Genomic DNA, 16,797 nt, shown 5'->3' with positions numbered 1-16,797 from the left:
CCTGTTCCTGCTTGTATTCAGACTCATCTCTGTTCAATTTTAGTAGCAAAGTTTTACCAAGCACCATAGAACCCATATTTCTAAGAGAGAGTGGGCTAAATTCTATTCCACAAAATACATTATCAACTGAACTGTAAGCTAAGCTCCAACTGCAAAATGTTTATTATTGGTGACAGTGGACGAACAAGAATGAACACAGTTTTACTTTCAGATCTCAATTTGCATACCTAACTGTAAGAAAAACTTTTTAATACCTGCTGTTGCAATTCTTCTTGATAAGATAAAGTTGACTCTTTAAAGGGCTTTGGTTTTTCATCAGGAAATATCCCTAGACTTCTGGGTCGATCACCGGTGTTTCTCTGTCCAATGTTACTTCGGAATTAAAAAAAACAGATATAAAGAAAATTAATATAGCTTAATGTAAAAAAAACAAAAAAGAGGTAATTCCTGCTTGAAACACAAGTGTGAAACTGGAGAATTTTTTTCTTTTTTTCACTGCCTCTATCTCTGTTATTTTCAGTATCCATTTATGAATTCATATACTAAATTATACTTCAGAAACTCAGGACCAGAAGTTTGAAGAATTTATTTTAATACTCTTACTTCAAAGATGTATCCCTGTTAGCAAATACACCAATACATACAATACTAAATGAACATAGCTAATACTTACACAGCCTGATCTGCTGGTACTTTCCCTGGAAAATCCTCAATATTAGGTGCAGGCTGCATTCCCATCATTCCTGTGCCATCTAAACAGTAAAAGACAGACAGTCATTTCAATCTAGCATGGACATGGACACACATTTCCAGTATCTAGATGAAAATATAATTGACGGCCCAAAAACTAAATGCACGATTAAGGTTGAGGTTAAAGTCAAATGAACCTAATACTTAAGCCTCTGAAAACCATGAAATCCAGAGTTACCATCTTGTCCTGACCTGTAATCTTAACTGTGTTCCCTAGAGCTCACAAAAGTCACTGGGGATGTGCTGTTAGTATGTTTCAGACAGGTCAGCCCTGTAATAAGCATACATGAGGATTAAGTAAATGTGCCATCTTATGTTATGTGTTGTACCACAACACTGAATTCCCTCATTTTTCTGCATGCACTCCAACTGCCCCTCATGCTGTTGGAGACAGCTGTGTTGACTGGTGCCACGATTACCTGCAGCAGTTTGCCAGAGACCATACTGTGATACAAGAGGTGCATGTGCACTGAAAGGGACCATGGACCCCTTTTTTCTGTGCTGTTACAGAGCTGGACAAGGAGAGAAGCATAATAGTCTACTGTTGGGAGGGATTTGTAGCAGCCTAGGAACATACATGACAGTGCACTTCAGGGCAGAGATAAGTGCAGGCAATGTGCCAGAGGGAGTCCTCAGGACAAGGATCAAGGGGTGTTAACATCTGGAAACTCTAGGATGGTTTGTGCAAAGCAGAAGTAGTCAAGTATAAGCCAGATGTAGCCAACTGCTGTTCATTAAGTCTGCCCTAAATACAACAAGGACATGGTCTGACAGTTTTTCCTACTATCCTCCAGTGCTGTGTTTCTTCAGCGGTACATATCACCTGCAAGGATAGAGAACTGTGATGTCTGCTGGAGGAGGTTGAAAGAAGGGCATAGTAAAGGTTGTGGTGTGGGGCTACTGTGTATCTTAACCCTTTGTTTTCTGTTTTTCAGAGATTTAAGCATATATGCATTCAGCATTCTAGAAGGGTACCAGGCACTGCACTAAAATTTATGGAAAGTGAATTTTCATTGTTTTTTGAAGAAAAAAACATTACTCACCTTCTCGTAACTGTTTTTCTTCAAGATGTGTTGTTCATGTCCATTCCAGTCAGGTGCGCGCGCGCCATGTGCAGGACAGCCAGAAGATTTTTCCCCTCGGAGTATCCGTAGGGTTAGCCTGGGTGCCCCCTGGAGTTGCATCCCCATGGCACTCAATATCGTGCCCTGCCGAACCGACCCTCCCTTCAGTTCCTTCTTGCCGGCTACTCCAACAGCAGGGCAGGAGGGCGAGTATTGGAATGGACATGAAAAACACATCTCGAAGAACAATAGTTACGAGACAATGAGTAACCATTTTTTCTTCGAGTGCTTGTTCATGTCAATTCCAATCAGGTGACTCCCAAGCCTAAGTTACAGAAGTGGGGTCAGAGTTGTCCACTGACTGGAGTACCGCTCTACCAAAAGCTGCATCGTCTCTGGCCTGCTGGGTAATCGCATAATGCACAGTGAAAGTATGTATATATGGAGGACCACGTCACTGCTCTGCATATTTCCCGGGTGGAAACCTGCACCAGGAATGCTGCTGAAGAAGCCTGCGCCCTGGTGGAGTGCACAGTGAGCTGAGGGGCAGGCACCTCTGCCAGTTTGTAACACTCTCAGATGCAGGACGTGATCCACAACGAAATTAGTTGAGAAAATACTAGAAGACCTTTCATTCTGTCTGCCACAGCCATGAAAACTTGCACAGACTTTCGGAACAGCCTTGTTCTCTCAATGTAAAAGGCTAACGCTCTCTGGACATCCAACAAGTGAAGCCTCTTGTTCCCTGCCACTTGAGTGCGGCTTAGGATAGAACACTGGTGAGGAAGATGTTCTGGTTTATGTGGAAATGGGAGACAACCTTTGGGAGGAGAGCCGGCTGGGGCCTGAGCTGAACCTTGTCCTTATAGAACACCATGTAAAAAGAGGCTCTGATGTTAGGGTCTTGAGCTCAGATACCGTCCTGCTGAGGTTATCGCTACCAGAAACGCCACCATGTACGAGAGCAGAGCAGGAAGCACGTTGCTAGTGGTTCAAACGGTGGTCCCATGAGTCTGGAAAGGACCAAGTTGAGGTCCCAGGCCAGGACCGGCTGTCGAACTTGCCGATATAGCCTGTCAAAACCTTTGAGGAAACGGCTGACCATAGGATTGGCCAAGACCGACCAGTCCTCTGCGTCTGGATGGAAGGCAGAGATGGCGGCCAAGTGAACCCTTATTGATGACATGGACAGTCCCTGCTGCTTGACATGGAGAAGGTTGTCCAATACAAGTGAAATAGAGGTGAGCGTCGGGGACGAACAATGCTGTGCCGACCAGATTGAGAATCTCTTCCACTTGGCAAGGGAAGTAGCCCTGGTGGAGGGTTTCCTACTGCCAAAGAGGACTTGTCTAACCTGGTCTGAGCAGGAAGGCTCCACCGGGTATAACTACAGAGCTTACATGCCATGAGGTGTAATGTCTCGAGGTTTGGGTGCTGGAGATGGCTGTGATCGTGAGTCATCAAGTCCGGGAAGAGTGGCAAAGTGACTGGGGCTTCCACAGACATGTCCAAGAGCAATAAACACCAGTGTTGGCGGGGCCAGCCTGGGGCTATCAATATTACCACCGCTCGATACCTCTGTATCTTGAGGAGCACCTTGTGAATGAGAAGGGTAGGCAAGAACATGTATAAGAGATGGCCTCCCAAGGGAAGGAGGAACACGTCTGCTATGGCTGTGATTCAGGAAGGAGCAGAACTGCTGACACTGCCTGTTATGCCATGTGGCAAAGAGGTCTACCTGGGGAAAGCCCCACTGATGGAAAATGGAGTTTGCAATGCAGGAACCAATTGTGGCCGTGGAACCATTTGCTGAGATAGTCCACCAACTCGTTCTGTACCCCAGGGAGGTATGATGCTTGCAGGTGTATTGACTGCTCAACACAAAAGTCCTACAGCCTGAGGGCTTCCTGGCACACCCTTCCCCACCCCCCATTTGTTGATATAGAATATCGCTATGGTGTTGTCTGTCATCACTGATACACATTTCCCACTTAAGTGGGCTCAGAAAGTCTGACATACCAGGTGTACTCTCAGCTCTCTGATAATGATGTGGAGAGCGAGCTCTGGGACCAGAGGCCTTGTGTTCTGAGGTCTCTGAGGTGCATCCCTCAGCCCAAGTCCGATGCGTCCATAACCAACGAGATTGTCGGGTGGGGGCTGACAAAGGGGACCCCTGTGCACACTAGCTGTAGATTGAGCCACCACAGAAGGAAGTCGAGGGAGGGCCAGGCGAGGCAAAGTCACAAGCCTGTCCAAACTGCCCTGACTGGCCGATACACTGAAGCAAGCCACTGATTGGCGTGGCCGGAGTCTGAGCCTGGCATGTTGCACCACATAGGTACAAGCAGCCATGTGTCCCAGGAGTTAGAGGCAATTCCTTGCTTTGGTGGTGGGGAACTGCCTGAGACTCTCAATGATGTTGCCCAGGGCCTGGAACCTCAATTCCAGTAGGTACATCCTGGCCTGGGAGGAGTCCCAGCATTGCCTCTATGAACTCTATCCTCTGAGCAGGGGACGGAGTTGACGTCCCTGTGTTCAGGAGAAGGCCCAGTTTGTCAAACATTGTAATGATGAATCTAACTTGCGCCTCTACTTGAGCCCTGGAGTAGTCCATGATCAGCCAGTCATCAAGGTACAAAAACACCTGAACCCGTGCCTGCGCAGAAACGCAGCCATGACTGCCATGCATGGTAAATACCCAAGGTGCCGCTGAATGGAAAGACTGTGAACTGGAAGTGATTGTTGTGCATCACAAATCTGAGGTATTTTCTGTGGGATGGTGCAATTGCTATATGGAAGTACATGTTCTTCAAGTCGAGGGCGGCATACCAGTACCCTGGATCCAAGGAAGGGATGGTGGAGGCCAAGGAGACCATGCAGAACTTGAGTTTCTTCATGAACTTGTTGAGCTCTTGCAGGTCTAGGATGGGGCTGAACCTGTCTTTGGCTTTTGGTATTAGAAAATATCGGGAATAGAAGCCCTTTCCCTTCTGCTCCTGAGGAACCTCTTCCGCTGCCCAAAGTGAAAGGAGCGATTGCACCTCCTGTTGCTCATGAGAAGGGTCCCTGAAGAGGGATGGGGAAGGGGAGTGGAAGAGCAGGAGGGCAGAGAATTGAAGTGAATATCCCCTCTCTACCGGGCAGAGCACCCAGTGGTCCAATGTAATACAGGCCCACGCATGGCAGAAAGGGACGAAGAGGGGACAAAAAGGTAAGGTGGGATGGATTCAGTCTTTGCATTGGTGCATTGCCTCTGGGTGTACCTTCAAAAGGCCAGTTTGGGGCCTGGGGAGAGTTTAGACTGGCCAGAACCCTGGCCAGAGGAGGGATGAGGTCTTCCTTGAGTTCCTATTTCTCCTGTGCGACCCATCCCACATACTCTGAGCTTGATAATTCCTCAGAGAGGGCTGGGGTCTAAAGTGCCTCCATTGGGTGGCAGGGGTGTGGAGGTCAAGGGACTTCAAGGTGGCTCAAGAGTCCTTGAGGTTGTGCAGACGAGAGTCAGTCTTCTCGGAAAACAAAGACTGACCCTCAAAGGGGAGGTCCTGGATTATCTGTTGCACCTCATACAGGAGACCAGATACCTGCAGCCAGGGACCTCTCCTCATGGCCACCTTGGTAGCCATGGTGCAAGATGTCGCATCTGCTACATCCAGGGCCACCTGCAGGGATGCACAGGAAATTAATATGCTCTCTTCTACTAGCGCAGAAAACTCTGCACAAGAGTCCATATGGAGGAGTTCTGCAAATTTTTGCGGGGTCCCATAAGTATTATAATTGTATCCACTAACCACCGTCTGAGGGTTAGTGATACTGAGCTGAAACCCCCCTGTAGAATAAATTTTTCTCCCAAAGTGGTCCAGTTTTTTGGCCTCTCGATTCTTGGGAAAGGGCCCCTGGTAGCCCTGGGTGGCAGCCTCCCACTACCAGGGAGTCCGTCTGGGGGTGCGTGTAAAGGTGTTCGTAGCCCTTTGAAGGGACAAAATATCTCCGCTTGTACCTCTTGACGGTGGGCAGCAATGAAGATGGGATCTGCCACAGGGTCTTCGTGGCATCACTGATGGTTTTAATCAGCAGCAGCATGATACAGGATGGCCCTGGAGGGGAAAGAATGTTGACCATCGGGTCGGCCTCCTCCACCACCTCCTCAGATTTAATGTTCAGGTTCTGGGCCACCCGTCTCAGTAGCTGCTGTCGGACCCTGCTGTCCTCTAACGCCGGAGCGGTTGCTGAGCCAGTGAGTGCCTCATCCAGAGATGAGGAGGATGAGATGGCAGCCGGTACCAGAGCCTGCTCCCTGCCCTTGGCCCCTTTGGGGTCCCTAGGAGCAAGGAACACTGGTGCTGCGGATGATGCCATGGTCGGTGTTGCTAGTAGTGCCACAGACAGAGCCCTCTTTGTGGTTGGTGCCGAGGATGCTGCAGCAGTCAGTGCCAAGATCATCAACTTCAGTGCAGCTGCTGGATTGGTCCTCTGTAGCGGTGTGGAGGGCATGTGTGGTGTCCCAAAAGATGCCAAAGCCACCGATGCCAGTTTAGAACTCTGGCTCTGGCGATAGGCCCAAGGTGTCCAGAAGGGCCACTGAGAAGACTGCCATTATCGTGGCCACTGTGCTGGGTAGGGCTGTCGGTCATGATGGGAGTGGGATCTTCTGCTCCTACTGGAGGACGATGACTCTGCTTCCAACTCCGAGTTCTCTGACTGTGAAGACCATCGAGGTGCAGAGTCACTTGGCACCGGCAAGCAATGCCAACCTGGGGACCGGAGCTCCCCCACATGGACCATCGGTGCCGGGGAATGGCGCACAGGGAATGATACCCTCATCGCCACCCTCATCGCCGGCTTGTCCACAGAGTAGATTGGACCAGGAACCAGTGCCAGCAACCTCTTCTGCCTTGGAGGGAGGAAGGGTTGTCAGCACCAGGAAGTCCGATGTTGCCTCGAACACTTTCGGCGTTGAGGGAAGCTGTAGCATCTCGTGGTGGCAGACTGGCAAGTGATGCAGGTCTGGACTCGACTCGACCTCTCCTGAGGCAGGAGTCAATGCAGACCCCACCAACTGGACACCTGATGTAGGCTTGCTGGCCATCTGGTCTTTAGACCCGGTCGCAGAGCGCTCTCTGTTGGCTCTTTTTCTTTTATGAAGCACCAGGGAGTGAGACCAGTGCCTGACCAATGCCTCGGACCTGTGCGTGGAGGTGTAGAGGTGTCAAAAGGTCCTTAGAGGAGTCCTTCCTCAGCATCGGCTCACATGTCGACGGTGCCGGAGTGCTGCAAATCAAGGAGGCAACGCTCGGGGCAGAGTCCATCATGCCGGGGTCCAACTGAGGCCGAAGTGCTGCCTCCTTGAGGATCCTTGGGTGAAACTCTACAGATTTTACAATGGTCCCTAAGGTGACACTTCAAGCACAACGTGTGCGGGTGACTTCTCGGCATAAACCTGCCACAGTCTAAGCACAGCTTAAAGCCCGGGGACTGAGGTATAACTCAGAGCTGGGGAACCCCAAAGGATACTTGAGAGAAAACTATCTATATTAACTAAACAACTACTGAATCTAACTATAAACACACACGATACTGTGAAGCATATTTTTGCTGAGGCAAGAGCAATGGAGAGTTCCAGCTAGCTGTCACAGGTGGTAAGAAGGAACTGACCGGGGGTTGGGTTGACAGGGCACTATGTTGAGCAACTCAAGGGGACACCCAGGCCAACCCTACGGATATTGCTAGGGGAAAAATCTTCCAGCTGTCATGCATATGGCACGCACACAACTGATTGGAATAGACATGAACAAGCACTCAAAGAAGAAGTGGTATTAGAAATGAGTGAGGAGGCATGTAGCATGATTACATTATTGTAATGCTGCTGCTTACTAGATTCTTCCATCTTCCCTCTGCTGAGGCCATGTTTATACTAGAGACCTTATAGTGGCACAGCTGTACCAATAGAGCTGCACTGCTATAAGTTGTCCCATGCAGCCACCCTATGCCGACAGGAGAGAGCTCTCCCATCAGTACAATTTGACCACTCCCAACACGTGGCAGTAACTATGTCGGTGGCTGATGCTCTCCTGCTGATATAGCGCTGTCCATGCTTCTGTCTGGTTGGGGTGCATTTTTTTCACACCCCAACTGAAAAAAGTTTTACCAACAAAAGTGCTAGTGTAGATATGGCCTAAATTAAAGCTATTATCCTTAGCAATCATTCTAAAATAAAATCTGAGTACTTAGACTTTGAAATACTGGCTCTTAAACCAGAAGCTTTGCTCTCAGGAACATCTGACAGAAGAACACTTGCAGAGCGTAGTCAGAGAGCAATTAATGTGCATAATACACATTTTCAGAAAGCTGCCCCATGCAGGACTGGAACTCACAGTACATGGGTACTGCTGAAGTTCCATGAGCACACAATGTCAGCTTGAGTCACTCGCTTACTCTGACCTCAAGTTGCCAGCAAACCCTCTGGTATGCAACAAACCTCATCCTGCTGCATTTGCACCAATGACTTTCTTTGGCTTATCAACATCACTCAAACTTCTTCAAAGGGACGGGGGAGTTTTCTACAATAGCTAAAATCAATCCCAAACAGGTGACAGCAGATTGAGAAGGATCAGAGCCAGAGTCTGAGCCCCATGTGTGTAACAGTTATAATAACTGTAACTTTTTTTTTTTTTTTTTTTTTTTTTTTTTTAAGAGGGCAGTATAGTGGGAGCCCCTTGCTCACACAACTTCAAATCGGACCACTAACCCCACTCCCATCTCAGTGAGGCACAACTGTTCTCAAGACAATCCAATTATGCATGTGAATTTTAGAGCACTTAGATAAATGGCTACCAAACAGTAAGCTAGTCTCAAACTTAGCTATCGGCCCACTGTAATGTCCATATAATGTAAAGAAACTGTGCTTACAATTTTTTAAAATTAAAAGAATCTGTGGCCTCAAGCATAACAGAATTTCCTGCAGAAAAATTTTCATAAAGAAAATTCTACCATAAAGGAATAGCTCAGTATTTATCACTATCTAAAAAATACTCCAAAATCATGAGCAGTTAGGTTTCACAGTGAGAAGAGATTTACAGTGAAAGTCAATGGACTTGTGCTCCTAAATACCTCCAGCACTTTTCAAAGTCATCCTCCACAGTTGATACAAATTGATTTTTAAATCTACTGGTAACTATATTTGTGTTATAGGACATTTTCCTTCATTTTATCTGTTTCATTTAGCTACCAGAACAATTTGTTCAACTTCCAACTGCTATTTCTCCCTTTGTTTCTTCTTCCATTCAGGAAATAATCTTTTGCTTCTGTTTTGTTTTATTGGTTGGATGTTTGCCAAGCAGTCAACTTACAGTATGCAAGATTAGGATCCAAAGGATTTCTAGTCCCAAAGAAATAGTATGCATCATCATAGGGAGTTCTGTAGTTGTCTGTCAAAGTTGGGGGTTGAGGTGGAGGTAGAGGAGCAATCCTATATCAAAAGAAAGGAACAAGGCATTTTTAATAATTTTATTCTGCTACTAAATGAGAAAGCGGGACAAAAACAAAATCAGAGAAGTCATTGTATGGATGAGTTCTAGAATTAATTCAGTTACAACTTCTCACTGAAAACTTGATTGTGCCTTGTAAGCACACCCCTGAAGAGCACTAATCAAGCAGCTCCTGCACAACACACATTTCCATGCACAAGGGCTGCAATTCTACTTGGCCCTTACACAGGCCAGGTGTGGGTAGTGGGAAGGTTCTTTGTACCCTCCCCATATTGCTCAACCATTTAAGATCCACGCACAATCTGGTCCTTAATTAGGACTGTTTATTCCATAATCTCCAAATGAAACACAAGACTTTGAGTCCCCATTTCTTAAATTTGAGATTTATATCCTTTATGTCTAGTGTTCTAACAGGGAAACAGAAATATATTCTTTTCACATTTAAAACATAGAGCCTCAATTGTGAAACTGTACTGCCTTGATTTTTATATCGTACACTCATCTCACTTAAATGCCCCACAATATGAAAATGCCTAGATAGACGTAATAAATCTACAGTTCATGACTGAATAACTCCATGAAAACATTCACTAAGAAAGTGTTAGCCTCCCAAAATTTCTCAATCAATAGGCATGTCTAAAAGAAAACAAACATGAAAAGATTACGGCCATGTCTATACTACAAAATTATGTTGGTTTACCTTATATCAGCTTACAGCCACCACAGTTATTAAATTGATTGTGTGGGTGCACACTTGTGTTGGCAGAGCACATCTTTACTAGGAGCACTTGTACTGATTGTATTGAAAGTGTGGGACAGCTCCTGAAGGCCGCTAACAATGAACATAAGTAATGCAGTGTCTACACTGACACAGCATTGACCTAATTACATCAACCATGACTCTACGCCATTCAGGGAGATAGCATTACTATATCAGTGTAGAGAGGCACTTATATCAGCAAGAGCCAAATTTAAGTGAAGAAACTTCCAGAGCTAGGCTGAAACAAGGCAGCTTATGTCGACCTAATCGTGCAGTGCAGACAAATCCTCAGTCAGAGAGACAGAGCGTGCAAACAAGGGCGTGTGTGTGTGTGTAAATAAATACATACATAAAATGGGGTTTACAAAAATAAGCACATTGATTAACAGTTTATTTTATTTTATCTAGACAACTTTTTTCATTAACTTAAAAAAAATTTGAAAATATTTGCTTTCACTCTTAGCTAATTATTAGGAGGGAAAGGAAAAGCACCACAATGGTCTGCTTTGCAGATATTCTGAAAGGTAATAATCCGTGCAATCACAGATGTCCTATCTAACCAACTTATCAAACATACAGTCACAATAGAAACGTTATAGACAAGCACCTGGGAGCCACTATTTCACCAAGGGTGTTGGATAATCCTCTGTGAAAGTCTTCATTCACTGGTGAAATAGTAGGTGCAGGTACAGGAGTTTGAAAAGCTACTCTGGGCCTTTCAGGAGGTGCCTTCTCTTCAGAAGTTCTTTCTGTCAAACCAAACTGCTTCAGTCTGTTAGGCTAAAGATAAAAAATATGGTTAATTTATTATGTCCACAGCCATAAATATTTTGAATCTCAATTGTGTATAGTGCCAAACCCTCCTGTAACCCCCAACTGTCACATTTCTAGCAGTTATAAGCAAATGTAAATGTCTGTTTAAATGATTTTTACGTAAATGAATACAAATTTTCAAGATAGTTAAAAATACACTTAAATCTACATTTACACACTTTCACAGTGTCTCTAAAACCAAGCTTTTGTGGATTTTCTAGGAAATAAATAATTGCAATGTCCAGAATACAAATATTTTCTGTGGTCTATATACTATAGTATTTAAAATTGCCAGATTTCTACATTGATAGCATTTTCATTCCTGTTATATTTAGGTAAATTCTTGAAAGAATGCTTCAAACAAAAATACTAGCTCTGTAACAGTTCAACTTGCAAAAGAAAGAAATATTGAGACTTTTAACAATAAACATTTCAGAACACTAGCATTTAAAGAGAAAGGAATAGAAGATATTCTTTGTTATATTTTTATTAGACTTTCAAATCAACAGAAAAGTTACAACAATTTAAAATATATATATTATATATATCTAATTTTTAAAAAAATGTTTATTGATAATTGGTAGCCTCAGTAGAAAAATGAAGGTAACATGCAAATGCAAAAAGCATGCAAGCTAGTTTCAAAACTATCCTAATACACTCAGAAGACATTTCCCTTCCAGCTGCTATGCACTTTAGAAATATTTTCACATTTTTTAAAAAATGAACTAATTAGTAGAAAGTAAAGATTATTCAACTATTTCAAAAGAAAAATTGAATTTATTTAGCAATTTTGCTGATCCTTTGCACCAAGGTGCTTCACTAAACATGCATTTATGGACCAACCTGTGCCAGCAGCCGTTGAATACTACACAACCAATTGGGTATTATATAACCAACTTAATATATAAGTATTTGAGATAGCAGCAATATATTAGATGTTTACCTCCTCCTCACTTAGCTGCAAGACAGTATATACAATGACATTAGTACTCATCTATTTATGAATAGAACTGGAGAATTCAAGTGTAAAGAAATTTATTAAATTCTTAAAACCTATTAGAATTTAACATTTAAGCTTACTATATTTAACTCTAAAATTACAAGAGCTTTTTATCAAATAGAAAATTTCATTTATACATCTTTTAGTTTTAAATTAATTACAAAGCATTCTATACTTTTACCTTTTCGTATCTTCATCAGTGGCATATTAAAACAGCCTTTCACACAAACATGCCTGTTGAGAGTTGTTCCCTATGTGTTCCCAGAGCCCCATATGAAAGTTATCAGGTCTAGATTTTAACCCAGCAGCATCTTTTATTTTACTCACGACATGGCTATGACCCAGTATGTCTGTTAGACATTCTATCCCTAGAGACAACTTATTAATTTACTTTTTAAACCGACAGTGCATTAGGCCACGTCTACACTATAGGTGCAACAGCAACACAGTGTGACTCTTCCTACATCAACAGAAAAGATTTTTCCATCAAGGATGGTAAGCTGCCACCCTAGTAGTTAGGTCAGCTTAACTACAGCACTCAGGAGCGTGAATTTTTCATGCCCCTGAACAAGGTGGCTAGGTCAATCTAAATTTTAAATGTAGGCCAGGGCCTGCTATTGTAGGAATATTAAACACACATTCTACTTAACCAGTAAACAATGAACCTCTCTCTGAGAGCCAATTTAAACCCAGTAATATTCAATAGCATGGACTGCTACTTAATGAGGATAGTAATTCTACTTATTTGGGATGCCCTCAGTTGAATTAGTGGTGTTCAGGTCACTGTGTGTGTCACAGACTCATGCTGGTTCTGCGAGTTTGCTCTTACAACAAATACTGTTCAGCCCCTCTTTAACTGTGATATATGCAGAGAGTATGAAGTGCTTCACTACCGCAATACTCCTGGCCTCTAGCTTCCTGTTTCAACACCAACTACAGGGAAACCTTGCTATAATGCGCCCCACAATAGCGCAAATTCAGCTACAACGCGATTGTAAGGTGGCTCCAGCCGCCCCAGGCCAAAAAAAAAAAAAAATGTGGCGGGAGCGCCGTGGAAACGCAAAAAAAAAAAAAAAGAAAAAAAAAGAAAGGAGCACCACTGAAACTTCCCGCCTATCCCCACTTACCCTTTTGGCAAGAAGAGCCATTCTCCTCCCCAACTGCTCCTCGCTCTTCCTCTGCCGCTTGCACGTCTCCCATGCTCTCCCCAAGTGTTTCCCTCTCCCGCTGCATGGCTGAGAGCCCCCACTGCTGGAGTTGCACCCTTTCAGTTACTGCTATGGGCAGTTTGCAAATGAAAGTTTTCTGCCCAAGAGAAATCGACCTGAATGAAACTGACCAGCTTGAAATGGTAAACCCCGCTATATCGCGACCCCGCATTTAGCGAGATCCAATTTTTTGGACCCCGATCATCGTGTTATAGCGGGGTTTCACTGTATATTCAAAGTCAAAAGGGTATGAATCACTCATGATTTTATATATCTCTATCATATCCCCGTTAGTCTTCTCTTTTCCAAGCTGAAAAGTCCTAGCCTCTTTAATCTCTCCTCATACGGGACCCATTCCAAACTCCTAATCATTTTAGTTGCCCTTCTCTGAACCTTTTCTAATTCCAGTACATCTTTTTTGAGATGAGGAGACCACATCTGTATGCAGTATTCAAGATGTGGGCGTACCATGGATTTAGATAAGGGCAATAAGATATTCTCTGTCTTATTCTCTCTCTCTTTTTGAATGATTCCTAACATCCTGTTTGCTTTTTTGACTGCTGCTGCATACTGCGTGGACGTCTTCAGAGAACTATCCACATGACTCCAAGATCTCTTTCCTGATTACTTGGAGGTAAATTAGCCCCCATCATATTGTATGTATTGTTGGGGTTATTTTTTCCTATGTGCATTACTTTACATTTATCCATGTTAAATTTCATTTGCCATTTTGTTGCCCAATCACTTAGTTTTGTGAGATCTATTTGAAGTTCTTCACAGTCTGCTTTGGTCTTAACTATCTCAAGCAGTTTAGTATAATCTACAAACTTTGCCACCTCACTGTTTACCCCTTTCTCCAGATCATTTATGAATAAGTTGAACAGGACTGGTCCTAGGACTGACCCTTGCAGAACACCACTAGTTACCCCTCTCCATTCCGAAAATTTACCATTTATTCCCACTCTTGGTTCCCTGTCTTTAAACCAGTTCTCAATCCATGAAAGGATCTTCCCTCTTATCCCATGTCAACTTAATTTACGTAAGAGCCTTTGGTGAGGGACCTTGTCAAAGTCTTTCTGGATTGCATTTCTTATTTGTTTGGGAAGCAAACAAGTCCCTGGCAAGGGTCCCCAATCTACCCTAAATACTGTTCACCACACAGTCATGTAGCTCCCACTCATGATCAACACTAAAGTGTCTCCTGAGAGACTCTGCTAGCACATTTTGGTTTCCTGGGAGTCAGACTGCAAATAGGGTAATCTGATTTTGATGCAAAAATTCCCACAAACTGTCCGCTTCTGCACACAAAGGGAAGAATCTTCTTCCCTTATATTAGTTGATATAAAAGACAGTCATTAATTCGTCTGACATTATGAGGACATGGTGATCTTGAATGAATGGGAGAAAGGGTTCACAAAATCTTTAAACTGCTCACAGCTCTAGAATATAGATGTGTATCCTGGATGGACTCTCAAGATGTTCCAACAGGGATACATGGTAATGACTGCCCTGTCTGGTGTGAAGGCAAGGAAGGGAACACTGATGCATACCTAACATGGATTCTTCCACCATAACAGGGACAATATCACTTTGGTGGGAACAGTCACTATGGTGCTCTTGGACTGTCAGTTTGGAGCCACACTTGTAGATAACAAAAGGTGGAGTCATGCAAATGGCATGACATAAATTCATGAGACCACATGGAATAGGGAAGAGAGAGAGAGAGAGAGAGAAGAGAGTTCAGTCATGATAGGCACTTAAGGGTTGCTTATGACCTCATTTATGATATCGTTCATAGCCTGAAACCTGTCCATCAGCAGGCAGGCCCTTGCCATGACTGCATTTAAGGAAAACCCAATATCTCAGGTGAGGATGGATTTTTCAGTATTTACACTGACCCACAAAGAGGAGAAGAGTTGTTGCATTGTCAAAGTCAATGCATGGGCTTTTTGGTGTCAGGGACCATGGGTCTTGAATGCTGGTTCACAGGGCTCTTAAGAGCTAGGCAGTCCTGACCTGCTACCTAGTAATCTGTTATCAGCTGCCAGAATAGCAGTTGAACTTTGACAGAGAACTCCAGTCTCAGGATCTGATTGGTGGAACACTGGGGGCCCTGGTCGATCCCCAGCTTCAAGGTAAACCAAACACAGGAACAGGAACTTGTGCATGGAACCGGGTTCTCCTTGCTTAGGACTGCTTCCCCTGCAATATTTGCTCCTACTGACCTCCTGGTAACCTGACACTGCCTGCCTCCTGACACCTGACTGTTGGTTTTGCCCTCTGGCTTGCCGTGGCTTCTGACCTCTTGGTATCTGACCCAGCCTGAGTCCCTACTCCTGTTTCAACCCCTAGGTCAGACGGCCCATGCTCTGGTTGTGACACTTGGCATAACTTGGCGACAAGGAGCTAGTCACTGAAGTAAGGGAAAATGGTGAAACCACAGCATCTGATACAGGCTGCTACTATAGAACACCTTGGTAAAGACCTTGGGGGTAGTACCAATGCCAAAAGAGAGTACTCTGTATTGAAAGTGGTCTGAGCTTGTGTCACTGGGTGACTCCATTGCTATCCCGTGTACTTCACTGCCTAGACAGCACAGATGGTTTCATGGTCACAAACGTACACCAAGTTGTTGCCCTTTCACCAAGGTATGAATTTATTCTTTTCTTACAAATTATCACTGTGTAATACAGGCTTACAGCAAGTGAAGGCTTCCCAGCAGTCTTCACTCCTCAGCCCAGAGCTACCTTCTGACCTCTCCTTGCTTCCTGTGCCTCCTAATTACATGGTTAGCCCAGTGATTACCACCCAGGTGCTCATAATCCCCCAACAGAAAGTGTTTAATTGATGATAGCTGAACCCTGCAGCCATCTTCATGCTGCAGCAATATCAGTGACCCGGATGTTAATCATCAGAGGGGTAGCCATGCTATTGTGAGGGGGCTTGTATCTCAGAAACCCTAGCTCAAATTATTCCAAATGTGGTTTCCTCCTGGGGGTACCCAGCACCCTCCCAAGGCACATCAAATTTCGAAGAAATCCAACTAAGCATTTTGATATAAAAGGACATAGAAAAAAGTCGACCTTTACACAGATCTCTTAATACAACCTTAACTGTGCCATTATAATATGCTGGATCACAATACATGGCATCTTATGGGCTATTCTTTCCTCTGATTTTGAGCAAGTAACAGACTCTGTTCCACTGCAGATAGCTCCTCCTCCATCTATTGAGCTCTCCAGTAATGGGATGGGTTGATGCAGTTTTGCAGCTCCCCAGAAAACAGTGTCTTGTGTTAATCAAATTTACTTAACCAGAATAAAGAGCCATCCATCATGACATCCCCAGTAAAAAGGATTCTACTACACTCAGTAAACATTTTCTTTGAGCGGTAGCAAACATGTTTTAGCAAAGCACAATAACTATGGTGATAATCAAACTAGTTACATCTTGCTTATGAAGCAGAAAATGATGGAGATGGCACTAATTCCATACTACCCAGGTAAGAGTTAAAGCAAAGTCACTGATATTTTATGTAGAGCTATATAAAATTTTGCATACATTGTCATAATATGAAAAATGTTACATTTACTAGTAAAAATATTTAAAACTGCAACTTGAAACAATGATTTGGCACTACAAAGGTGACTTAGCTGCATAACAGATGGATTTTTTTCATTAAAAAGTGAAGTAGGTGAGTGGCAAATATTGTCAG

At 44.0% G+C, this 16,797-nt stretch overlaps 1 protein-coding gene across 10 annotated transcripts in view; it reads right to left on the bottom strand.

The window, feature by feature from the left end:
* The window catches only part of CSPP1 (centrosome and spindle pole associated protein 1), a 165,022-nt gene that overhangs the window by 79,588 nt on the left and 68,637 nt on the right, over positions 1-16,797 (bottom strand). For all 10 annotated transcript variants that reach the window (XM_050940615.1, XM_050940614.1, XM_050940616.1 and 7 more), the window contains 4 exons: positions 10,669-10,841; positions 9,164-9,282; positions 674-752; positions 255-375 (listed from right to left, as the gene is read on the bottom strand). In XM_050940615.1, coding sequence (XP_050796572.1) covers positions 255-375; positions 674-752; positions 9,164-9,282; positions 10,669-10,841 — 492 coding nt within the window. The remainder of the gene's footprint in view (positions 1-254; positions 376-673; positions 753-9,163; positions 9,283-10,668; positions 10,842-16,797) is intronic.

Source organism: Gopherus flavomarginatus, chromosome 2 (assembly GCF_025201925.1).
Source record: "Gopherus flavomarginatus isolate rGopFla2 chromosome 2, rGopFla2.mat.asm, whole genome shotgun sequence".
Classification (NCBI taxonomy): domain Eukaryota; kingdom Metazoa; phylum Chordata; order Testudines; family Testudinidae; genus Gopherus; species Gopherus flavomarginatus.
The sequence above is the reverse complement of the archived record's forward strand: the minus strand, read 5'-3'. Positions and strand labels throughout refer to the sequence as shown.